We start from the raw sequence: 26,209 nt of genomic DNA, 5'->3' as shown, positions 1-26,209 counted from the left end.
CACTACCCAAGTATGTGGGTGTATGGGCGCCAAATCCAAGAGAACCAATGGTCAGTTGAGCCCAAAGAATGGATGTGAGCAAAGGGCTTGTAATATGGAAAGTGGTAAGTATGGAATAGGGATAGATGGAAATATGTTATCTCAATCAAGGTTTCCCAAGTGTTGAATTATGTAACTAGGTTCAATCTTCATAGTATCTCATGACTCTTGATTTTATGTAATTGATGTAAAAGAGAAAGAAAAATATTATTGTTATTTTATAAAGCATGGGATTTCATGCTCAAAGTCAAAATGTTCTAGGTCAAGCACCCATTGTGTGCTTCTAGGTTTTGTCATAGTCAAGAGTCAAAAGATTCGTTGTCACATGTATTAGACCCTTTTAGGGATTTTGTAACAAGTCAAAAGAATTTATTTTGAGTCAAAATGTGTCAAAGTATCCCTCGAAGACCAAGTCGGCCTGCAGAAAAGAAGTCGGCCTCATAAAGGGCAATTTGTCCTCCTTATATATAAGAAGCCATCGACCTCAATTATGACACAATCTCATCATTCGATAAAGGAAGAAAGACAAGAAGAAAGAAAGGAAAGCAAATATCCAGAAGAAAGAAAGAAGGCCGAAAATATGATTTTTACTCTCTCTATCTCTCACACGTGCGAAAAGAAGCTAGGGTTTCTGCAACTACAAGGTCGAATTTTTTGATCTCTCAAGAAGGGCTGAAATTTGAAGTAAGGAAGTTTATTTTATGGTCTACTAGCGTAAAAGGAAGAAGCAAGCTAAGTGAAGCAATGAAGAAGCAAAATTAGCCTCTCTATCCCACACTTGCGAAGTTGCAGCGATTGTTGGAGGGCCGAAATTTGTTGTTGGAAGCTGTTGAAGAACGTTTGACTTGTTTTCACTTTGAGAAGGTAAGTTCATCAAGAAGGAAGGTTGACTTCGTCTTGGAGGGGCCTCTGTCTTGGTTCTAAGGGTCTTAGAATTCATCATTTGAAGATTCTATAAGAAAAGAAGAATTTCTTGTGGGTTTTCCTCTCTAGGAGAGGTTTTGGCCCTAGCTAGCAGCCTACATCTTGTGTCCATTTGTTCTATTGATCTTCATGTTTTGGTAGTTGTTTGATGATAAGAACACCATAATAATCAAGATAAGAAGAAGCAAATTATAAGTACATCAAGTTAAAGTAAAAGAACATCACAAGCAGTTATCAAGTTTAGAGAAATCACACCTATTCTAGCTACCCTAGATTTCTCAACATGGTATCAGAGGTAAGGTGACAAGAAAGGGCAGGGTTAAGATCACTCAATTGAAAAGGGATACATAAGGGTCGAATATAAGAGGAAGAATATCAAGAAGATCCAGTCATCACATCACAAAGACCCTATCATCTTGAAGAAAGAACCCTTGGAAGAATAAAAGAAGACCTCAAGGACCCTACCTCCATCTCAAAGAAAGGACTTTACACATTTAAAGCATCTTAGGAAGCCTCCCACATTCCACATCATCATCCAAACGAAGAAAGAAAAGCACTTCATCATCATCAAAAGTATCAAAGTGATCTTCCTCATGTTGAAAAAAAAGAGCAAACCTCGAGCGTTTTTTAAGAAAGAAGAACATCTCTCTTCATATTGAAGAAGAAGCATTGTCATTTTGAAGAAGGAAGATCATCCCTCCCTCATTTTAAACCTCACACTCTAGTGGAAGACATCATCATCAAGGAGGCATCTTCATTTGTCAAGTACTTACTTAATATTCATGTCTCAATCTACAAATCAAATGACTACTTTCTGCAAGGAGAACAATAAACTTGTTGGGACATCAAACTACCTTGCATGGAAGAAAACAAAAGATTTGATTCTCAAAGAAAATCTCCTGTGAATGTCAAGGGCTCCATCACAAAGCCTCCTCAAGGACAATCTCAAGCATTATCAAATAATACTAAAGGAGAAATAAGGGCTCAAAGAATCCTCATTGAATCTATCAAGGATTCTCTCATTCCCTTTGTAGCAAAATTGCAGTCATCAACAACAATCTATGACAAATTGGTAGAGCTATACTCTGTAAGTACATCTAGGGAAATAATATCCTTAAGATACAAAATGAAATTATCAAAGGAAGAAGGGGTAGCTTAATATCTCATGAAGGTATCTCGAATTAAAGACTACAAGAGCTAGGAGAAACAATGTCAGATCCATAAATGACCACTTGTGTACTCAATGCACTACCAAATGAACGAGGCAACTTTGTATCAAGGATCTATGCAAAGAAGGAAGCTACATCGTTCAGTGATCTATGGGCATTATGTAAGATTGAAGAAACCAAATTAAAAGCAAAGAATGGCGTTGAATCTAATGAGCAGTCTCAAGCATTTGCAGCTATGTCAAGGAAGAAAGAAAAGTTTGGGAAGTTTGAACCACGAAGGAGATTTCAAAAGAAAGTTGACATGTCTAAAATCCAATGAATATGGGCACTACAAAAGGAATTGTCCTAAACTCAAGAAGGGCAACAAGAAAAGGAAAGAAGTGAAGCCCATGTGACCGCAGAAGTAAAAGAACCGGAAGAGAAGAAAACAAAGAAGGAAGAAGTGAAAGACCTCTACTATTAAAGGTCTCTCATACATCAAGTTCATGTTCAAGACAACAGTCATGATAGGAAGCATTATAATTATGGTAGGATGCATTGTCTAAAATCCAATGTCATAAATATAATGAATAGGGTTTTGTCTAAAATCCAATGTTATGAATGTAATGTTCAAAATAAAGTTGACATGTCTAAAATCCAATGTCAAATGTAATGAATATGGGCACTACAAAAGGAATTTTCCTAAACTCAAGAAGGACAACAAGAAAAGGAAAGAAAGAAGTGAAGCCCATGGGACCAAAGAAGTAGAAGAACCGGAAGAGAAGAAAACAAAGAAGGAAGAAGTGAAAGACCTCTACTATTGAAGGTCTCTCGTACATCAAGTTCATGTTCAAGACAACAGTGATAATAGGCAGCAATACAATAATGGTAGGATGCATTGTAGGAGTTTGGAGATAACTTCATCATTAGAAGCATAAAGGGATAGCAAAAACAGTAGGTTTGCAAATTTAAAACAAGTCATCTAGCAAGAACAGGAAGATCAAAACTCATCACACCTTATCACCATCAAGCATTTGTAGAAAAGGATCAACAAGATCCTCCATTATAATCTTTGTTGGAAAGGTTCATCTCTACTTAAAGAAGCAAGTGGTACATAGATAGTCTTCATTCCACCTATTGCGGGATCCACAGTTTGGAAGGATGAAGGTATGATGACAAAAACGTGCAGCATGATAATTTAATTTAAGTATTTTTCTATCTTCAAGCAAGGGAAAGGAAGTTGCTAAAGGAATTCTAGATGACCACACAAAGGAAGAGGTATGCATATATCAAGCAATTTTTAATAGATAGATAAAGTCATGTCATCACTTACTTGCAGATAGAATGGTTAGAATACTCTATCTATTGAGCATGATTGAAGAAGAAGGAACTCTTCCTTATGAATGACACATGAAGGCATAAAAACAATATACCTTGAACTCTTCTACATTATGACATGATAGAATCAACATCATATGACCTCAAGAAGAATATGAGGTGGTGGGCAACAATTGTTCCTATGCAAGAGGAGCTATGTATAGAGATCCTAAGAAAGCAATACATGAAGAAGTTGAAAGGAGAGTTCGTGAAGATAAGATGATTAATCAACAACTACTTAGATAAGATGATTAATCAACATCTGATAACACAATTAGAAGGATTAGCTATGACATCTCCATGAAGAAGCTATGAAGACTCTTATAAGTATAGTAGGAAAAAATTTGGTAATAAATCTCTTGGAGATGGATTCGTATAGTATACAAAAAGATGTTGATGCTGCAGAAGCAGATGTAATGACGAAGGACCATCATGACAAGGTAATTCTATTTTTGAAGTTCACTTTTGATTTTTGAAAACAAGCATCTAGTTGGATTGGAACAGGGTTATCGACTGAAAGTTGTAGAAATTCACCGACAACTAGTACACCTAAAATTGGATAAATGATTCTTAAAGGAACGTGACTTGGAAAAGGTAGCAGTATGAAAAATAGTCGGATGATGATAAAGAAGATCACTTTCCGATGAAAAGAAGAATGACATGACTAGCATTAATTGGTTCAACATTATGTTTCGTTAAAGGAAAGTGACAAGAAAGATGGTCGAAGCCCTACGAAGAAGTTATGGAAGAATATGGCTCCATGATGTAGAAGTTGAAGTTTATTCATGACATGATGATGCAGAAAGACAAGCCCTACAAGCAGTTGATAGTACCATGATCTCCACGAAAGATAGATAGTTGTTGTTGGAAAATAGTCCCTAGTTAAGAGGGAGCTTGGATATATTCCTTTCATGTAAAGGAATGAGTAGATCCTCCCAGTTGAGAGGGACAGATAGACACGTCATTCTTGTCTTCACATCATGAAGAAAGAATGGAGGATTGAGTAAGCATCTGAGACTGATACTTCTTGAGGATAGAAGTAGTCTCGGGAACTGATACTCTTTGAGGATGAGGTAGGGCATCCAATAGGCAAGAGTAGTTGAAGAGGAGATTCCTTGAGGATGTGTAAATACCTTGTTAACATCCGGATGGGGTATGTGCCTTGAGAGACAATGATGAAGGTGTCTATAAATCATTGTCTCCCCAACATTGTGCTTTAATCTAGTGGAGAGATAGAGTTGTTAGTCAAGGTCTTGCTATACGACAATGTTGGTTGATGTGATGAGATGCACTGATATCAGCTGAAAAGATAGCTTATGAGATGGCTTACCAATCTGACTCCTATGAGAATTCTTCAGTATGAGAATGTCCATGCACCATAAATGTATTATGATACCTCCCTAGTTAAGAGGGAGTGTTGAATTATGTAACTAGGTTCGATCTTCATAATATCTCATGTACTCTTGATTTTATGTAATTAATGTAAAAGAGAAAGAAAATTATTATTGTTATTTTATAAAGCATGGGATTTCATGCTCAACATCAAAATGTTCTAGGTCAAGCACCCATTGTGTGCATCTAGGTTTTGTCATAGAGTCAAGAAGTCAAAAGCATTATTGCCAAATGTATTAGACCTTTTTGGGCATTTTGTAACAAGTCAAAAGAATTTATTTTGAGTAAAAATGTGTCAAAGTATCCCTCCAAGACCAAGTCGGCCTCTACACCACCTTTCCACTAGTGAATTTCCCATATTGATAGGCCACATTCACATCTTGATAAACCACCTTTTCTTCATGAATTTCCCCACTTTGATGGGTTGGGGTCAACTAAGTAATGGGCTAGGTAGCTTTGAACTATAGGCCACCTTTATGTACTGAATTTACCATCAACAAGACTCGGCTCATGCTCGTTAAGACGCCACCTTTGCTTACTGAATTTACCATCTCCATATGCCCATTCAGCAGCTAGCCAAGCAGTCAAGTAGTGTTGCAGCCATCCTAGTCGAGTAGCAAAGTTGAATAGCCAAGCAGAGTAACCAAGCCCAACTATGATCGGAAATGATTAACTATGAGAAAAGAAGTTGGCCCCATAAAGGGAAATTCGTCCTCCTTAGAAGCCTATATATAAGAAGCCATCAACCTCATTTGTGACACAATCTCATCATTCGATAAAGGAAGAAAGACAAGAAGAAAGAAAAGCAAGCAAAGATCCAGAAGAAATAAAGAAGGCCTAAATATGAATTTTGATTGTCTCTATCTCTCACACGTGCAAAAAGAAGCTAGGGTTTCTACAGCTACAAGGTCGAATTTTTTGATCTCTCAAGAAGGGCCGAAATTTGAAGTAAGGAAGTTTATTTTTATGGTCTACTAACCTAGAACGAAAAGCAAGCTAAGCGAAGGAAGGAAGAAGCATATTAGCCTCTCTATCCCACACGTGCGAAGTTGCGGCAATTTCTGAAGGATCAAAGTTGCAGCAGTTACTGGAGGGTCGACATTGCAACAGCTGTTGGAGGACCAAAATTTGTTGTTGGAAGCTATTGAAGAAGGTTTGACTAGTTTTGACTTTGAGAAGGTAAGCTCATTAAGAAGGAAGGTTGACTCGGTCTTGGAGGGGCCTATGTCTTGGGTCTAAGGGTCTTGGAATTCGTCGTTTGAAGATTCTATAAGAAGAGAAGAATTTCTTGTGGGTTTTCCTCTCTAGGAGAGGTTTTGGCCCTGGCTAGCAGCCTACATCTTGTGTCCATTTGTTTTATTGATCTTCATGTTTTGGTAGTTGTGATAAGAACACCATAATAATCAAGAGAAGAAGAAGCAAATTATAAGTACATCAAGTTAAAGTAAAAGAACATCATAAGCAGTTATCAAGTTTAGAGAAATCACACCTATTCTAGTTACCCTAGACTTCTCAACACCAAGTAGTGTGCCTCTTATGCCCATTGGGCCATTAGGGAAGGTCCCATTGGACTAGGATCGAAGATTAACCCCCCATTTAAGGTGAGAGAACAAGATCACAGTCGAAACTCCTCCTCCCTGTTCACCCCATAATCCATATCAAATGCCAAAATACAAACAAGCATAAACACCTAATTACTAACTGAATAAAGTACCTTTTGATCGGAATCCCACCTTCATCCATGTGCTCTTGTCGGATGGGTGAGAAGCATGTGGTTGAGTGTTGAGACATTTGGGTATGATATGGCTATCCAAGATAGGACCGCTAAAATGCCAAATAAGCTACAAGTAAAATTCATTTCAATTTTCAAACATTCAAATTTCAATGCATTCCCTGTTTATCTACTTATTACTCAATGGAAATATAACTCATTGTCTTTCCTTGGAATCCTTTCCATTTATTTGTTGTAGAGGTTTGGTGGGAAAAATATGGTAGAAGAGTCCCAGAGTTGCAAAACCTTGCCATTCTAGTGTTGAGTAAAACTTGCATCTCTTCAAGGTGTGAGCACAATTGGAGTGTCTTTGAAAAGATACACTCCAAGAAGTGCAACAATTTAGAAATGTTCAAATTAAAATATTAATTTTTTATAATTTTATAAACGTAGTTCATGGCATATGCCCATGGGACATCATCCTCTAATTAAAAAATGCCCCTCATGTATGTTAGATGTCCACCACCTCAATAGCATGCACTATCTCTACTACAATATCGGGTTATGGGTGAGGCAGATAAACAATGTACCCAACACAAATGCCATCAAACGCACTTGACACCACAAGTACGTGGAGTCTAGAGACGAAGAGGCCTATCATGGAAGAGGCACCTTAATGGTTGGGGCAAGATACTGAGAATTTGGAGGAGGAGGAGGAGAAAGATGTTTCTCCATTTCAAGAAGAAACAAGTTTGGAGCAAGGGAAGGACATTGAAAGTGTTTAGCAACCAGTGCCACCACCTCCACGGAGAGTGGAAACTAGGGGAAGAGATGGATGAAATCCCACCTCATCTTCTACCTTTTCCCTAAGAGTTCCACCTTCCACCTCAAGCTCAGCCTTAACATGTTCACCTACTAATTCTAGAGAAAGAATGACACTAGACACCTTTGCCAATAAAAGGGGTAGAGGGAATCAATGATATCTTAGTGCATCATGATTAGCCTTGCAGTATCTAGATGCCTCATGATAATCCTTTCATGACATACATTTATTTTTGATTTGATATGATTTTCTATTATCCTATCAAGACCTAGACTCAAAACAAATATAATATTTCAGTATTTTTGATGTACCACTTGACATCTTATACATTTTATATTGCAGTTTTATGATTTTATCTTCAGATTTATGTGACAATGTGTTTGTTTGATGTTGATGGTGCTTTCGACGTTTTAAAATTTGAAAAAATATATATATTTTTTTTTTAATTTCTTGATAATTTCCCCGATATAGTTGATAATTTAAATTTTGAACCCCCAGTGATAAATTGTCGATAACAATAAATGTAACATTGATGGAAAGGCAACTATAATTATAAGGATTCCTAATTGGCAAACTAGAAGGTAATTGCTTCCCCTAAGGATCAAGGTGGTTGGGACAACAAGAACATCTTCCTTTTTCGTAAAACACTAGCAGCTAAGTCACTTTGGAATTTCATGACCAAAGATAGTCCATGGAGAAGGATTTTAATCAAAAAATATATTGCCTCTAGTGTTGTCATAGAATGAATTAAGTCAAGAAGAAAGAGTATTCATGATATATCCAACCAATGGAAAGCTTTGACATTAGCATCTCTAGTCATAGGTCAGTTCCTTGCTTGGAAAATTGGTTCAAGGGTACAAGTCAAAGTAGGCATTGAAAGCATTTTCCTCTTAGAAGGATTAATCCTCCAACTGCACAAACAAGGAAGATGAACACTGAAAAAATTTGATAATCCTTTACTTACCTTAGTTTCTAGCCAAGGCTGGCTACAAGCTCAAGTCTTGAGCTCAAAAGGTAACTGGGCTCCATGTTGAGATAGATTTATAGTTGAACCTAGGAAGACAAATGTAAGACTTTGGGATGAAGATGATGAACTTGCTTGGGATTATAACAAAACTGAAGGTTTCTATACTACGAAACTTGGATACATAGATTTACAAACACCTGAGGTATTAGAAGTCTATTGGTGGTGGAAGAAGTTACAGAAGGTTAAAGCAGCTACAAAGTGCATTGTATTCATTTGGCTTGTTCTCGACAAGAAGGTTTTAACTTGGGGTAGACTTCAAAAGAGAAATAAAACATGTCCAAGCATTTTCATCCTATGTAGATATGTAATTTTCACCTCCATCAACGAAAATTACAATTTTTCTTTGGGGAAAAAAACCCTATGTAGAAGTAACGAAGAAACTTCAATACATTTATTTTTAGAATACCCTTACTCATGGTAACTATGAAAAGAGGTTGAACATCAAACCTTCTTGTGGTATAAATCAAACCTGGAAGACTACTTTCAAGAGTACTTTATAATTGTCTGCCTGCAGTAGCTCAAGTGGCAGTGGTCGTGGAAATGAAGTCTCATCGAACCGGAAGTCTTGGGTTCAAATCTTGTGCTACCCTCCCCATAGCGGGGTCAATAATGGACATGTAAAAACATGAAAAGAGGAGTCCTACCAAGCTTACAAAAAAAAATAGTTTATAATTAATAGAAGAGAACTAAAGGAATGTAGAACATTCCCATACTTTATTAGATGGGGAATCTGATTGGTGAGGAATGCCAGGCTTTTTGATGATATCCAAGTTCTCACTTTCAAAGTTCCATTACAAACACTTTCACCAATTGCTTCTTATAAGCCTAGTATAAAGCCAAAAATGTAATGCGCTCCTCAAATTGATTACCAAAGGGGGGACGAAGTAGTATATTTAACCCCATAGGCAATAGTCATTTGTAAAAGTGAAACCCATTATTTGATGTTACTTATTAGGTAACATTAGATAATTTGAGGCAAATGGAGGGAAAACTTGCATTAAAAGTCAAATTTGGGGCAAATGGAGGGAAACTTGCTAATCACTCAAAATTGAGTTTAGGAGGGAAGTGTTGAAATAAGGAATTGTTGAGAGGGGGGTGAATCAGTAATTAAGAAACTCTTATTCTTTTTCTTTTTATGCTTACAGTCTCTTCTTGTAATCTTTAGCTTGTGAGAGCATTCATTCACAAATCAGTTAACCAACAATATTTCAGGCACACATATTCAAACAACAATCACATGAACAACACGCATTTGACACAGTGTTTTTCACATGGAAACCCAGAGGGAAAAAACCACAAATTTGTTGTTTGTTTATTATGTAAATTAAGAACCCACTTAATTACATCTGTTTGTTTGTGAGCACCCACTCACAGGAGGCACCGACCCCATTTGTTTAGCAAGCACCAACTTGCCAAGAGGCACCAACCTCTTTAGTATGCAGGCACCAACCTGCCTTTGGTTAGCAAGCACCAACTTGCCAAGAGGCACCAACCTGCCCTTGCCATTGTTCTATTATTTCATACAATTTTCAAACTGAAAACATAGGCATCCAATTATACAAGTAAAATACCAATAAATGGTTGTCTGCAGATTCAACTTCTGGACTATGCTTTCTGTGCTCACTTGCAGCAAATATCCTCTTGCTGCTCTCTGCAACACTTCCTCTATGCTCTGCCTTCACCGTCAAGGGCTCTTCACTGACTGCTCTTCGGCACTACCCTCGCCATTCTCCACACAGCACTCTCGCTACTCTTGCTGCACTATCAAGCAAGGTCCTTTCAGGTGCTTCAACCTCTCTGTCACTATGTGCTTCACTCACAACTCAATACTCTCACACATCTTCTCAACTCACCTCAGCACATACACAACAATATTGTATTCCCCAGTAGCTCAATGGAAATTCTGAGTTTTGTTCTTATGTTGCACTAAGCTCAATGTTGTCTCTGTCACCATCCACACTGCCCGAGAGTGTACTCCTAGCATGGCACTCCATTCTTCTGTTGCATCACTTTTTACAAATTTTGTCGCTGCATTAAAACATAAGAATGGGCTTCGTTCACTTCACCATCTCACTGTGTGACTCTCCATGTTGAGAATTTAATCTTAGTCCACCTGCACACTCCACTGAGACTCCCCATGCCTACTCATGGCTCACAGAGCTTGACTGTACTTCCGCATGGCTTCTCTGTTTTTCATTTATTTCTATAATATGTGCACGGGATATCAGAGATGGCTTTCTTTCAACATCAAGACAAGCCCAACAGTTCTTTGATAGTCACCATTACTCCTGAGACCAACTCCTTTGTTCCCGCATTCAATCTTGCAGCTGCTGACCCATATGCCTTTAACTCTCTGTATTACACTATCGAAGCCCAATATGTCCTATATTATTGCAATAGTGTTATATCGGAGCTTTTACTCATTGGGACTTTTATTCTTAAAGACATTATGAAAACAGAGTTTCAATGTCCTTGGCCCCTTTTAGTTAGCCCCTTTCTATTTTCCTCCATGGCACTGGGTGTGGTGACCGAAGGCTTAGCATTTTGTTCTTTCCGGGGGCCATTTTTTATTTGTTAAGAGCTTAGCGCCCTTGGTTCTATAAGTTCTTCTTGACCATGTGCCAGCCCTAATATTGGATCCCCCTTATCGGCACTTTTTCAATTGCCAACTGTTATAAAGTGCCAACATCCTCAACCTCTGATATGCTGACCTCCGATATGACATCATCACTCCACATGGCACTTCGTGAGTGGTGACACGTGTCACCTAGATTTGCCCCCTTATGCCCCTCAAAATGCCAAAACTGCCTGCCACGTGTCCTTTCATGCTGACATCGGATGCCACTGTAGTTTATTGAGACCAATCATATGTCACCACATGTCCTGCTAGAGGAGAGAGAAAAGGGCCTGTCCACCTTTGGTTTTGTGATGGAATCCTTTGTTAATATTTATTGGAGTTCCCTGGCGACTTTTAACATTATCGGCACATTATGCATATCGCAACTTTTTAAAGGTTGTCACCTTAAGAAGTTGCAATTCTCCAATTCACTGACCTTCCGATGTGTCGATGCTCCAATATCTCAAGACCTCCAATATGCGATCGCCAATACCTCTAGACCTCTGGTATGCGATCGTCGATTTCTCTGGACCTCTGATGTTGCGATGTGCCGATTTGCCTGACCTCCAATATGCGATCACCGATGTGCCTGATGCTCTGAACCTTCAATATGTGATCGCCGATATCTCTGGACCTCCAATATGCGATCGCTAATATTCTTTCCTTCCTGAGGCTTTAATCCTTGAAACTTCAGCAGACCATAACTTTTGATCCAGGAGTCCATTTTTGGACTTCCGCATATTGTTGGAAAGATTATTCAGAGCACTTTCCAATGGGGAGGATCCAATATAGGCTTTGAGTCCTTCTGCTACTTGGAAGGTGACTACAAACTTCTCTACCCATTGACTCTTTAGCCAGTTGAACACCAACTACCATGATGATAATCTTATGGCTTCTTCAATAAGCCTGCTACTATGATGATTCTCTACAAGAAGCCTACAGCTACCATGGAGTTCCATCCAAACACTTAATCATCATGCTAACCCTTGTTTGACATCAATGCCAACACTTACACAACCACCTATACACCATCAAATGTCCAACAATCTCCCCCTTTGGCATTGATGGCAACACCATAAGCTCCCCCTCAGGCTTGGCACGATCTACTCTGATGCCAATCTTCTCCCCCTTTGACATCAGTGGCAAAGAATACTTCACAAGCACTCCCCCTGAACCATTGCAATCTACTCTCCCATGAATTCCACATGCTGAGTAGTTGCCACCACCTACCAAAATGAAGTCATTTGGAGGGAGGAGTCACAACTCCTATCTGTTGCCTGAGATACTCAAATGGTTCCCTTGCCAATGGCTTGGTAAAGATATCTGCCAGTTGCTCTTTAGTGGGTACATATACAAGTTTGACAATGTTGGCTGCAACTTGTTCCCTCAAGAAATGATACTTGATAGGAATATGCTTAGTCTTTGAATGCATGACTGGATTTTTAGAGATGTTGATCGCACTTGTGTTGTCACACATTATTGGAATGGGATCAGACAACTCTACCTGTATATCTTTCAAGGTTTGCTTCATCCATAGAATCTGCATACAGCAGGTAGTAGCAGCAATATACTTTGCTTCAGCAGTCGACAAAGAGATAGAGCCATGTTTCTTACTGACCCATGACACCAAGCATTCACCCAAAAAGAAAGCTGCACCAAAAGTACTCTTCTTGTCATCAAGACTTCCAGCCCAATCTGCATCCGTGTAGGCTTTCAACTTGAAATCTTCACTCTTAGCATACCACAATCCATACTCTGTTGTACCTTGAAGATATTTGAAGATCCTCTTGACAGCAACAACATGACTTTCTCGTGGAAAATCCTGAAATCTGGCCACAATCCCCACTGCTTGCATGATGTCTGGCCTTGAAGTTGTCAGATACAGTAAGCTTCCTATCATTGACCTGTATTTAGTCTAATTTACCAGCGGCGTTCCATCTTCTTGCACAATTTGCAACCTATAGTAATGGGTGTGCTGACAGGTTTGCAATCTTCCACTCCAAATTTCTTCAGAGTTTCCTTTAGATATTTGGATTGGGATATAAACATCCCTTGTGGAGACTGAACCCAAAAAGAAGGACAGGTCTCCAATCATGGACGTTTCTAACTCTGTTTGCATACAATTTGCAAATCGATGCCCCAACTATTCCACATCACTACCAAATATTATATCACCCACATACACAACCACTATCAGTAAATGGTCACCTTCAGATTTTACATAAATATTATTGTCAATTGTGCCTTTATTAAACCCTTATTGCTGAAGATACCTATCCATCCTTTCATACCAAGCTCTGGGGACCTATTTCAAACCATACAAGGCCTTCTTTAGTTTGCATACGAGCCCTTCATCAGAGGAGAGCAGAAATCCTTCTGGCTGCTCAATGTAAACCTCCTCTTCTAAATCTCCATTGAGAAAGGCAGACTTCACATCCATCTAATATACCTTGATATTCTTATGGATGGCAAGAGCAAGAAATATTCTTATAGCTTCCAGTCGAGCTACTGGTGCAAAGGTTTCTTCGAAATCTACCCCTTCTATTTGGGCATACCCTTTGCAGACCAATTGAGCTTTGTTCCTGATTACTTGACCCTCTTCATTTAGTTTGTTCTTGAAAACCCACTTGGTTCCAATAACATTTTTCTCTCTCGGCCTTGGAACAAGCTCTCATGTGTCATTCTTTTCAATCTGGTCCAGTTCTTCATTCATGGCTTTCACCCAGAACTTATCTTCACTTGCTTGACAGAGGTTCTTGGGTTCTATCTGTGATAGTAGAGCCAAATTTGCATAACTTGTACTGCCCACAAGTTTCCTTCTGGTCTGGACACCCTGTCTTTGATCTCCAAGAATCTGACTCTCGGGATGTTTTTTCTTTACATACTTAGATGGTGTCTTTGGTCTTGAAGACATGCCTGCTTCCTCACCTTCACTGTCTGAATTTGTTTCATTCAGATCGATAAACCTCAAATCTGAACTCTCTTCATCATCTAAGTTCATATTTCGTTTAGAGGATTCATGTTGTGAACCTACCTCATCTACAATTACATCGATGCAATCCTCAATCTTCCTTGTCTGCTTGTTGTAACACTTATATCCTTTGCTTCGAATAGAGTATCCGAGCAATATCCCTTCATCAACGCATGAATCAAACTTCCCAAGGTTCTTTTCATTCATTTTAATTAAACACTTGCTTCCAAACACCTTGAGGTGTTAAAATGATGCAAGGCTTTCCTTCCATAACTCATAGGGAGTTTTATCACTATTAGGCCTGAGTTGAGTTATGTTTGACAGATATATTGTTGCCTGGGTTGCTTCTCCCCAAAAGTTGTGAGATACTCCTGCTTCATCTAACATTGCTCTGCCCATTTCCTAGATTGTTCTATTCTTCCTCTCTACTACATTTTGCTGAGGGGTTCTAACCACTGAGTATTGCCTCTTGATGCCATGCTCTTCACAGAATTCCTCAAATTCTCTTGAGGTGTATTCTCCCCCTCTGTCTAATCTTAAGCATAAGTCTTTCTCATTTTCTACTTGAGCTTTAAACTTCTTGAAATGCTTGAGTGCTTCCGACTTTTCTTTTAAGAGGACAATCCAAGTGGCCCTAGTGAAATCATCAATGAGCAACATAAAATACCTCTCTCCTTTTGAGGTTCTTGCTCTGGTTGGGCCACAAATGTCTGTGTGAATGAGCTCTAGAGGTCTGGATGAGGAGAACTCTTTCGATTTGAAATGAGTCCTAGTCTGCTTGCCAAACTGACATGACTTGCAGATTGTGTTATCGGGCTTCGACAATCTTGGTAATCCTTTCACTGCTCCCATCTTGCTTACTTTTATCAAACTGTCAAAATTCATATGCCCAAGCCTCTTGTGCCACAACCGTGCTTCACTTGTTTTGCTTAAATAGCAGTTAACCCTGGAATCGTCAAACACATATACATTATTGTGGGTTCTGATTGCTTTTCCCACCAGTTTTCCATTCTTTATGTTGCGGATCTCACAGTCTTTAGATCAAAAGGTCACATCATAGCCATTATCACACATTTGGCTAACACTGAGCAGATTGTGCTTGAGACCTTCTACATACAACACATTTTGTGCTTCTGTTTTTTTATCAAGACTCACTACACCTTTACCCTTGATTCTTGTTGGAGCATTATTTCCAAAGGTGACATTGCTTCCTTTATCCTTTTCTTTAAGCGACAGAATTTTGCTTTTGTTCCTGATCATATGTTTAGAACAACCCTATCCACATACCATTTGTTTCCTTGAGTATGAGCGGATAAGGCAAGTCCACACCGCATGTCTTCTTTAGCCTTTCGTTTCCAACTCCCATTATCCTACTAGATAGTTGATTTTCTATCATATTGAGACTTAGACAGGTGTTCAAACTTGCATTTGCACTCACTTACTTTGTGCCCAAAATTATTACATTTGAAGCATTATGCTCACTTAGTAAGGGAGAGAAGACATTCTAATTTCTAAGAGAGGAATTTTGAGACTTAAAAGTCCGATGTGTATTAGATATGGGATTTTCATGTCTTTCAACTTTGGTCCTTCTACAATCAATGGCTTTATGTCCAAAGATATGACACCTATAGTAGTGGCCATAAAACAAACAGGCATGCCTATTGTTAAAAGCATTATGAGATTGAGTAGGAAAATACCTTGGTTGTCTGGCTGATTGGTTCGTTCTCCATTAACGATCTCCTCTTTGTCCAGTTGTTCTTTTGTCTTCATTCATTCTTTCATGATGCTTCTTACCATGGCTCTGCAGTTCTTCGAATTCTGCGGATCTGAAGTTTATCTTCCCAAAAGAAGATTCTTGTGTCTTAGAGTATCCCAGATCAGTCTTGATTTCTGAAGGCCTTTGACTATTCAGGATCTGATCTGGTTTCCTTGTCCCTTCAGCAAACTTTTCATTTAGACCCTTCTCGGTCTTTGTTTTCTCAAGTTTGGTTCTCAGGGAGACAATCTCTACTTCAAGACTCTAACACTCTCTTCCCATTCTTGAATCAGGTCTTGAAGAACCTCTTCTTTTCGTTTGGCCTCCTCCAGCTCTACTTTCAAAGACAAAATATCATCTTTTGCATATCTGTGAGCTCGTCTCCTTTTTTAACTTGATCACCTCCAGTTTCAACTGCTTGTTCTCCTCTTCTAGTCTCTCACAGTTTCCTTGATTTTCTTTCAATAAAAGGACTAGACTGTCCTTGCTCTTGATAGCTTCTTCAAGCTTTTCTTTTTGATAGGCATACTCCTCATTATCAAAGTTATACATACCTTCCTTTGCAAGCTATAATTGTTCCTTCAGCTGCTTATTCTTCTTCCTTGCTTTCTTTAATTCATCGAGGGCACTGATAAGTTCCCCTTCAAGGTCTACTACTCCTTCTTCTTCTTCCTCTTCAGAGTCCATAATACCTTGTTTCTTGGAGTCTGTTTCAAAGGCCATAAGAAGATACTTACCTGACTCATTCTCTGATGAGTCTTCACAGTCTGACTCTGATGCTGAGCTATCTTCTTTGGAGTAGAACCCCTTCTTCTTATAGGGCTTTTTCTTCTGATGTATCTAAGACTTGTTTCCAAATTTCAGATCCTCTTCCCTTTTAGCCTTTTCTTTATAAGGGAAATTGGAAGAGAAATGTCCAACTCTTCCACAGTCAAAAAACTTAAAGGGAAACTTCCCTTTATATTTTCTTAAGCCACACTTCAGTTTTCTGGCTAGTTGAGCCAGCTCCTGATCAGATTCACAGCTGGAGCAATCTTGATGATCTTTGTGCTCCTTGCCCTTTCTAGATACTTTGAACGTCACTTCCTTTGGTTCAGACTTTTCTATTCCTACTCTCATCTCATAGGCTGTGAGAGTACCATGCAACTGATCCATCTTGAGATCCTTTAAATTAGCCATTTCCTCAATAGCTGAGATTTTGGCATTAAATCTCATGGGTAGAGATCTTAATATTTTCTGAACAATCATCTCTTCCTTGACTTCTTCACCAAGTCCTCTAATCATATTAATAACTTCATCAACTCTGAGGAAATAATCTGCTATGCTTTCATTCTCATTCATTCTCACACTTTCAAGCTTCATTTTGAAAGTTTGAAGTTTCGCTTGCTTGACTTTGTCATCTCCTTCATGACACTAGTTAAGTTTTACCCACATTTCATTAGCAGACTTACAATGCATAACTTTTACAAGTTCTGATTAACTAAGACCAGCGAGAATGGCATGCTTGGCTTTACCATTGCTCAAATATATTTTTTTCCCATCTACATCAATGGGAGGAATAACAAGGACAATGTAGTCTACTAGTACTTAAGTCCAAACATCTACTCCCAAGGACATAAGATACACTTCCATTCTCACTTTCCAAAAAGCATAGTTGGTCCCATCAAAGACTGGTATTCTACTTGAGTAAGATTCTTGACTCTCTTGCCTAGACATAATTCCTTATAGATCTATCTTCCATTGTTTAAATTGTTGCTGAAGGAACCTTGCTCTGATACCAATTGTTGAAATAGGGTATTGCTGGGGGGGGGGGGTGAATCAGTGATTAAGAAACTCTTATTCTTTTTCTTTTTATGCTTATAGTCTCTTCTTATAATCTTTAGCTTGTGAGAGCATTCATTCACAAATTAGTTAACCAACAACATTTCAGGCACACATATTCAAACAACAATCACTTGAGCAACATGCATTTGACACAATGATTTTCACGTGGAAACCCAGAGGGAAAAAACCACAAATTTGTTGTTTGTTTATGATGTAAATTAAGCACCCACTTAATTACATCTGTTTTTTTGTGAGCACCAACTCACAGGAGACACCTACCCCCTTTGTTTAGCAAGTACCAACTTGCCAAGAGGCACCAACCTACCCTTGCCATTGTTCTACTATTTCATATAATTTTCAAACTGAAAACAGAGGCATACAATTATATAAGTAAAATACCAATAAATGGTTGTCAGCGGATTCAATTTTTGGCATTTGCACTCTACTTTCTGTGCTCACTTGCAACAGATCTCCTCTTGCTTCTCTCTATAATACTTCCTCTATGCTCTGCCTTCACCGTCAAGGGCTCTTCACTGACTGCTCTTCAGCACTACCCTCGCCATTCTCCACACAGCACTCTCGTTGCTCTTGCTGCACTATCAGACAAGGTCCTCTCAGGTGCTTCAACCTCTCTGTCACTATGCGCTTCACTCACAGCTCAATACTCTCACACATCTGCTCAACTCCTCTCAGCACATACACAACAATACTGTATTCCCCAGTAGCTCAATGGAAATTTTGAGTTTTGTTCTTGTGCTGCATTGAGCTCAATGTTGTCTCTGTCACCATCCACACTACCCGAGAGTGTACTCCTGGCATGGCACTCCATTCTTCTGTTGCATCACTTTTAACAAATTTTGTCGCTACATTAAAACATAAGAATGGGCTTCATTCACTTCACATCTCACTATGTGACTCTCCACGCTGAGAATTTAATCTTAATCCACTTACACACTCCACTGAGACTGCCCATGCCTACTCATGGCTCACAGATCTTAACTATACTTCCGCATGGCTTCTTTGTTTTTCATTTATTTCTATAATATGTGCACGGAATATCAGAGATGGTTTTCTTTCAACATTGAGACAAGCCCAACAGTTCTTTAACAGTCGCCATTACTCCTGAGACCAACTCTTTGTTCCCGCATTCAATCTTGCAACTGTCGACCCATACGCCTTTAACTCTCTGTATTACACTATCAGAGCCCAATATGTCCTATATTATTGCAATAGTGTTATATCAGAGCTTTTACTCATCGAGACTTTTATTCTTAAAGACATTACGAAAACAGAGTTTCGATGTCCTTGGCCCCTTTTGTTTAGCCCCTTTCTATTTTCCTCCATGGGACTAGGTGCGGTGACCGGAGGCTTAGCCTTAAGGCGCTAGGGCATTTTGTTCCTGCCCGGGGGCCATTTTTCCTTTGTTAAGAGCTTAGCGCCCTTGGTTCTATAAGTTCTTCTCGACCATGTGCCAGCCCTAATATCGAAGCCCCCTTATCGACACTTTTTCAATTGCCAACTGTTATAAAGTGCCAACATCCTCAACCTCCGATATGCCGACCTTCGATATGATGTCATCACTCCACATGGCACTTCCTGAGTGGTGACACGTGTCACCCAGATTTGCCCCCTTAGGCCCCTCAAAATGCCAAACTGCCTGCCACGTCATGCTGATGTCGGATGCCACTATAGCTTATCGGGACCAATCATATGTCGCCATGTGTCCTGCTAGAGCACAGAGAAAAGGGTTCGTCCACCTTTGGTTTTGCGATGGAATCCTTTGTTAATCTTTATTGGAGTTCCCCAACAGCTTTTAACATTATCGGCAAATTATGCATATCGCAACTTTTTAAAGGTAGTCACCTTAAGAAGTTGTGATTCTCTGATTCGCCGACCTTCCGATGTGCCAATGCTCCAATAGCTTAGGACCTCCGATATGCGATCACCTATACCTCTAGACCTCTGGTATGCGATCGCCGATTTCTCTGGACCTTTGATGTTGCGATGCGCCGATTTGCCTAACCTCCAATATGCAATCGTCGATATGCCTGATGCTTTGAACCTCCAATATGCGATCACCGATATTCTTTCCTTCCTGAGGCTTTAATCCTTAAAACTTCAACATACCATAGCTTTTGATCCAGGAGTCCATTTTTGGACTTCCGCATATTGTTGGAAAGCTTATTCAAAGCACTTTCCAATGGGGAGGGTCTGATATAGGCTTTGAGTCCTTATGCTGCTTGGAAGGTTGCTGCAAACTTTTCTACCCATTGACTCTTTGGCCAGTTGAACACCAACTACCATGATGATCATTTTATGGCTTCTTCAGTAAGCCTGCTACTATGATGATTCTCTACAAGAAGCCTGCAGCTACCATGGAGTTCCATCCAAACACCCAATCATCATGTTGACCCTTGTTTGACATCAATGCCAACACTTACACAGCCACCTACACACCATCAAATGTACAACATGAAGCCCCAAGAGAATCTATAAAAAAGAGAGAGGAGATTCATTTTGATCATCATGGATTGTTGATCTTTCTAACTTTTGGGCTGAGGCTCTTGGAGGGTTTTAAGACCCCTTTTTGCTGATTGGTTTCGGTGGTGAAAGATTCCACCCTAGCCAATCCCTCTTTCTCTTTACTCTGTTTAGCATAATTTCTGCAGCAGCATTCATCCATTTTGCGGCAACAAGGGTTCTGAGGCAGCAAGTCTGTGGCAGCAAGGGTTCTAACTTCTAAGGCATTATCTGGGCAGTGGACCATCCCTGAGCCATTAACTGAGGCAGCAGTCCAACTTTAAGGTGTTTTCGGTGGCAGCGCATAATTCTGAGGCACTATCTGGGCAGCAAAATACCCCTGAGACTCTACCTGAGGCAGCGGCCTATCTTGAAGGTGTTTTTCTGTGGCAGCGCATTAATTTGAGGCACTATCTGGGCAGCAAAATACCCCTGAGACTCTACCTGAGGCAGCGGCCTATCTTGAAGGTGTTTTTCTGTGGCAGTGCATTAATTTGAGGCACTATCTGGGCAAAGAAATACCCTGGAGACTCTACCTGAGGCAGCGTCCTATCTTGAAGGTGTTTTTCTGTGGCAGTGCATTAATTTTCAGGCACTATCTGGCCAGTGAAATACCCCTGAGACTCTACCTGAGGCAGCAGCATATCTTGAAGGTGTTATCTGTGACAGCGCATCATTTCTAAGGCCTCATCTGTGGCCGCAGGGTATGTCTGAGGCACTGTAGTAGCACCAAATTATTTCGCAAGCCTTGATTGTGGCAGCGAGTACTATCTGAGGCACTTCTTAGGCCTGGTTTGTGGTAGCGAGAGGTTTCTAGCAACCTGGTATTGAATTAATGGTGACAGTAGGCTGGAATTCCCTCCATGAGTTAGTGAATAGTGGAACTGAGACAGCAAGGAAGTGAGGGATCCCTTCCCTGTAGCAGCAAAGTGGGAACCCCCATTCTGAAGCAGCGAGGGTGCATTTAGGCCCGCGGAAGAACCCCACATGCCTGTACAGGTCCCTTGTGGTAGCAGAGGTCGAGATGCTGTTTCTGAGGTTGCTGGTAGCAGAAATAAACAAGGGCTGCAAGGATTAGGAGGAACTGGCTAAGTGGGACTAAAGCAAATAGGACAAATACATCTTGGGCAGCCAACAAGATTGAATCCGAAGGGGTGCCAGGAACGTAGCTGGCTGTAAGGTCAGATCAGTGGTATAGGGTCAGTAGGGTCTGCTGATGCAATTAGCATTAGGTTGTGAAACTAAAATAGTGTGTTGTTGGAAGGATTATGGATTTGTAACCTACTGTTGAATTGGCTTTATTTGTATGAGATGTTGGTGGAGTCAATTACTTGTTTACACTGTTTGTGCATTTGATATTATTTCTGTTTCCAAAATTGAAGGAATCCCGTGATAATAGTTAGAATACAAATTTGCTCATGTGCTCTTTTCAACCCTAAGGACAATTTTCCCAAAGGGGATACTACAAAAACCCATTTGTGTGATAGGAGAGGTGATCATGATCAAGGATTATGTTTGGAGCTTCTTTGATGGAGCATATGCCAGAGTCCAAAACACTTATGTAGTCTGAGTTTTATGTTATTTAATTATGAGGATTGGTATTTCACTAGTAAGGCAAATCTCAGTATTGGGACCAAAAATCAAGGTGAATTTAAAGAATTATTCTTCCTATTGAAGTGTGCTTTCGAGAAAAATATTTTGCAATTACAAGTATTTGGAGACTCTGCTATGACTATCAATTGGATGAACAATGAAATCCAGGCCCATGGTACTGATCTTTCACAGCTAGCATTACATTTGAAGGATATCTCTAGTCTTTTCAGATAATTAGTTTCCATATATTTAGAGAACTGAACAATTTTGCCAATTCACTATCTATGGAAACATTGCAATTGGGTGAAGGTTTTCCTGTCTGAGATGAATTTACTAAGGGGCATCTGGTTTCCTCAAGATCCTGTAAACTTTTAGACTTGTGATCTTATTTGGTTGTTAATCTGTAATCTGTTAAGTCTATGGACACTACTGATGATGACATAGTTTGATTAGAACTTAGATATTAAAGTTTTGGAATAACTTATGTAAAAGATACTAGTAGTGAGCCTATAGGCGACAAAAAAACTAGCTATACAATGTATGTGCACCAAAACATAAGGATTGGATTTTCAGTAGGTCTTGAATAGAAAGTACATTTTTTTATTGGACAAAAATAAGTCATTACCCTCATATTCCAAGCAAAATACAAAGTAACATACCAAAAGTAACCATCTAATTTTTCATCAAAATTATAATCCCATAAACATGTTTGTTATGTACCCTTAATAACCTAAACAATCTAGGCATGTTCACTGGGTGCTAAATTACTTGTACAACCAATGGTAGCATATACTAACTTTCAAACTATAGCTAAATCTTATTAAACCTACCTTCGTGTCAACTGGTTCCATTCTAATGATTTGCACATGCAAATGGTAGGATCTACTGACTTTGACACTAGCTGAATGCTGAGTCATCTTCATTTCCGCTGCTACTCATTCCTTTGATTTTAAATCCTCAACAACCTCAAATTCTTATTCTTCATCTCTATCGATTTTTGACTTCATTGTTAATGCTTCTATAACTTCTCTTGCCTTTGACCCAGGCTTCCATTCCTCAATTCCCTTCCAGAACAGATTCTACCCATGTTTATGAAGGCAGACCCTACTCTAGAAATGACTCATTTCTCACACGCATTATCATTTTGAGTGGGTGCATGACCCATGAAATCTTCTTAGCGTGCTTGATTATAAATTATGGTGCATTGTATAAAATTTACAAGAAGCCATATCCACACCCCGTTTTGTGAGAATATTTATTTTGCTAGCCCATTGGGAACTAGTCTAGCATATGATGGTTTGAGATTGTTTAGTGAAATTAGCTTAACCTAATGAAATCTGGTAGCTATTGTCCAACTATTAAAGTTATCCATCACTTTGGTTTATACATTAATTATACCTCCGTTGATGCAAACTAGAAAACGGAGTCCTCTAATCTTGTAGCAAACTTCCCTCTAATTGCCAGAATCCAGCAAAGGCAAAAGCCCTAAGATATTGTTTCTCTGGAAAAACTACTCATGCCTTAAATTTCTATCATATTCTTATCAGATTTCCAACAAGCATTTGCTACAAGATTAGCTTCCTCCCTAAATAACCACTCCAACTTGGCCATGTAATTCTATTTGCGTAATAGTAAACGTCCCCTATCTTTGTTTAATGATAAGTTATTTACTGTTTTTTATAAAGCAAATGTTTGTTACCCGTTTTTATAAACACGACTTAATTAAGATCTCGAGTTCCATTCTCATTCTGCCGTCCTTTGCGACGACAGGCTGTTGTGACAGGATTAAGATACCGACAACGCGGGTACCCTGCGAATGACCCCGGCTTGTATTTTGGTAAGGAAAAGATATCCGCGAGTAAAATGTCCCAAGTTTATTGATATAATAGTGAAATAGATGATGGCGATGAGTCAATCAATGCAATTGTCTAATAAGGAAAGGATAAAAAAAAGTTAAAACCAACCAACCAACCAAGTCAGTACTTACTGTGTAAGGGAGGCCTCTAAATCAGAAACAGCCTCCTCCACTTCCTCTTTGGTGGGCGCCGCCCCAAACAGCACCCGGTGCCGAAATTGATGGTGCTCGAGGTTATCACGGTTGGTTTCTTCCTCTGAGAATTCCCACTCATTCAACGACTGCCGGCTGCAGTTCAACGTTATCTGGGGGGCGGTTGATACCGGCAAAATCACACTTCCTCCTCCTTCCCGTTGGCAGGTGCACGCGTACCGCGCCGCTGCTTTCGCCATTGAAAATTTACGAGAAGTTTTACAGGCTGAGCATGCCGCCTGCTGCTGCTGCTGTTGCACTGGCCCTGCTATTCCGCCTCCCACTCCCACAATTCTGCCTGCTACCGCTCTCAGCATCGATCCTGATCCTCTCCCGATTGAAATTTCCCGATTCAATTTAAATCCTTGGATAATCAAAAAACCAAAATATTCTTCATTCGAACAATCCAATATAATGCGTGTTTACCTGAAATGCAAGACGGCGGCTCCGGAGGAGCAGAGAAATCGGAGATCAGAGGTAACGGAATTGAGTGCAACGCAAGTTATGAAAAACGGGTTTTCCTTCTGTAAGTGGGCTGGGCTAATGCCTAATGGTAAGTTTAAAATTGAATGGCCTCAGACCCATTCTTGGTTTCTGTACCACTCTTCAAAACGGAAGAATAAAACCTCAAAACTTCTCATAGTACACTCAATTAATCAGAATTGGAAACACTCAATAAATCAGAGCCAGCCGGGAAGAAGTGAATTCACATTTTCTGTGTGGACAGTTTCAAGCAACCGAATTACATTTGTGTTCTTATTTGTTTTTTTGTTTCGGTAAATTACTATTAACTATATTAATTATTTTATGAAAATTTATTATAATTTAGTTGTTAAATTAGTGATGAAGATAGGCTAATTTTTTATTGTTATCAAGAAATGTAAGTTGATTCATTGTTATTCAAAGAAAATGATATCATCTTTATTCAAAAAAAAATTATATTATCTGGAATAACCCGTTGTTATTCTGTAAAGGACAGGTTTTGACTCCAAATATCTCTAGATCTTAAAGAGTTAATATGCTTCCTTATATTAAAAAAAACAAACTCATAAATAAAAAAATTTAGATTATACTCCAACCCTAATTCTTTTAAGTTATTAATTAAAATATATATTATTAAATTAAATCTGAACAATTTTAAATCTTACTCTAAACTCAATTCTTTTAAGTTATTAATTAATATATATATATGTTAAATTAGATTCATAAATTAATTTTAGAAATTCCATTTTCATCCTCTTTGATTTAACTAATTTATTATTATTTTCCCTTCGTATCAATTTAAATATCATTAAGACATTAAGCTATTAAACAATCATAGAATCAATTATAAATCAAATCACATATAGTCATGATAACGTTCATTCTTTGGAAACTCTCCTTCCATTGGTTTAACCAGTTCTAGATGTTTTGAGATGATTGTGATGGAAGTGTGAAATTTTAAAATTGTGAACTACCTTTATAACCTACACGTTTAGTCAACTCTCCTTGCCTTGGATTAAGGAATCCTGGCCTACAAGGTCATCATTTTAAAAAATTTAGGTTAGGAGTTAGGAAAGTAATAAAAGCTAGTACCGTTATGGCAATGATATCCATTATTGCTAATAGCCTAGTAACAATATAATATCCACTAAAACTCGAAGTTAGGTTGCATGGTAATAATAACCATTACCACTATTAATGGCCGAGTAGCAAGATAATATCCACTACCACTGTTCGTAGCCTATTAGCACGATAATATTTAGTAGAAGTTGAGATTTGACTGGTAAGAGTAATATCTTTTTCATTTCTTTTGAATTAAGCTCTTTAATGTGGGATGGAATGCTCAAGAGCGGGATGATTTCCTCGCAATTGTGTGAAAGTTAATCAAGTTTGGACTAAAAAGCTAAGAAGTTGAAATTTAACTGGTACAGTAAGATATAAAATAAAGAAAAGTAATAGTTATAAAGTAGTTAGCCAAGAAAAACAAATAACTATTTATATACGAACATTACTGTTTTTTTTTTTTTTTTTTTTGGGGTCTCTACTGTTTATTTTAAATTTCATTAAAAGATCAATTTTAGTATAAGAATATTAGTTTTTTTTGGGTGTCTAATGAAATTTAAAGGTCAATTTTAATGATTTTATTGGTTTTGATTTTGGAGTTGTTTAACCATTCAAACTACCTCCATGCCAATGAATGGGCTTAACTAAAATATATTTAGATATCAAATATTTTATTTTATTTTAAATAATTATCAATAATAGAAATGGATATTTGACATAAAAATTTAGAAATTTGCATCTAAAAAAGTCAATAAAAATATGGAAAGTAAGCTATGTTGTATGTCATTGTTGCTTCGACACCCTACAACATGATACATATACAAATCACAGAGATTTGTTACTTATTCTTCTCTTTTTAAATAAATGTCAAAGCCAAACTACTTCCTAATCATTT

The 26,209-nt window shown here is 38.6% G+C and overlaps 1 protein-coding gene across 4 annotated transcripts in view; it reads right to left on the bottom strand.

Annotated features, from left to right (window-relative positions):
- LOC149262689 (uncharacterized) overlaps positions 1-24,511 on the bottom strand; it is a 141,323-nt gene extending 116,812 nt beyond the window's left edge. For 2 of the 4 annotated variants that reach the window (XM_089425045.1, XM_089425050.1), the window contains exon 1: positions 23,710-24,511. In XM_089425045.1, the coding sequence (XP_089281171.1) occupies positions 23,710-24,086 (377 nt within the window). In that variant the 5' untranslated portion in view covers positions 24,087-24,511. The remainder of the gene's footprint in view (positions 1-23,709) is intronic. The other 2 variants (XM_089425049.1, XM_089425046.1) reach the window with 2 other exon arrangements.
- Between the last annotated feature and the right edge of the window lie 1,698 nt (positions 24,512-26,209).

Source organism: Pinus tabuliformis, chromosome 6 (genome assembly GCF_031772625.1).
Source record: "Pinus tabuliformis cultivar Carrire ecotype Pingquan chromosome 6, CPIR1, whole genome shotgun sequence".
NCBI classification, from domain to species: Eukaryota; Viridiplantae; Streptophyta; class Pinopsida; order Pinales; family Pinaceae; genus Pinus; species Pinus tabuliformis.
Note: the sequence above shows the minus strand (reverse complement) of the source record. Positions and strands in the feature narration are given on the sequence as shown.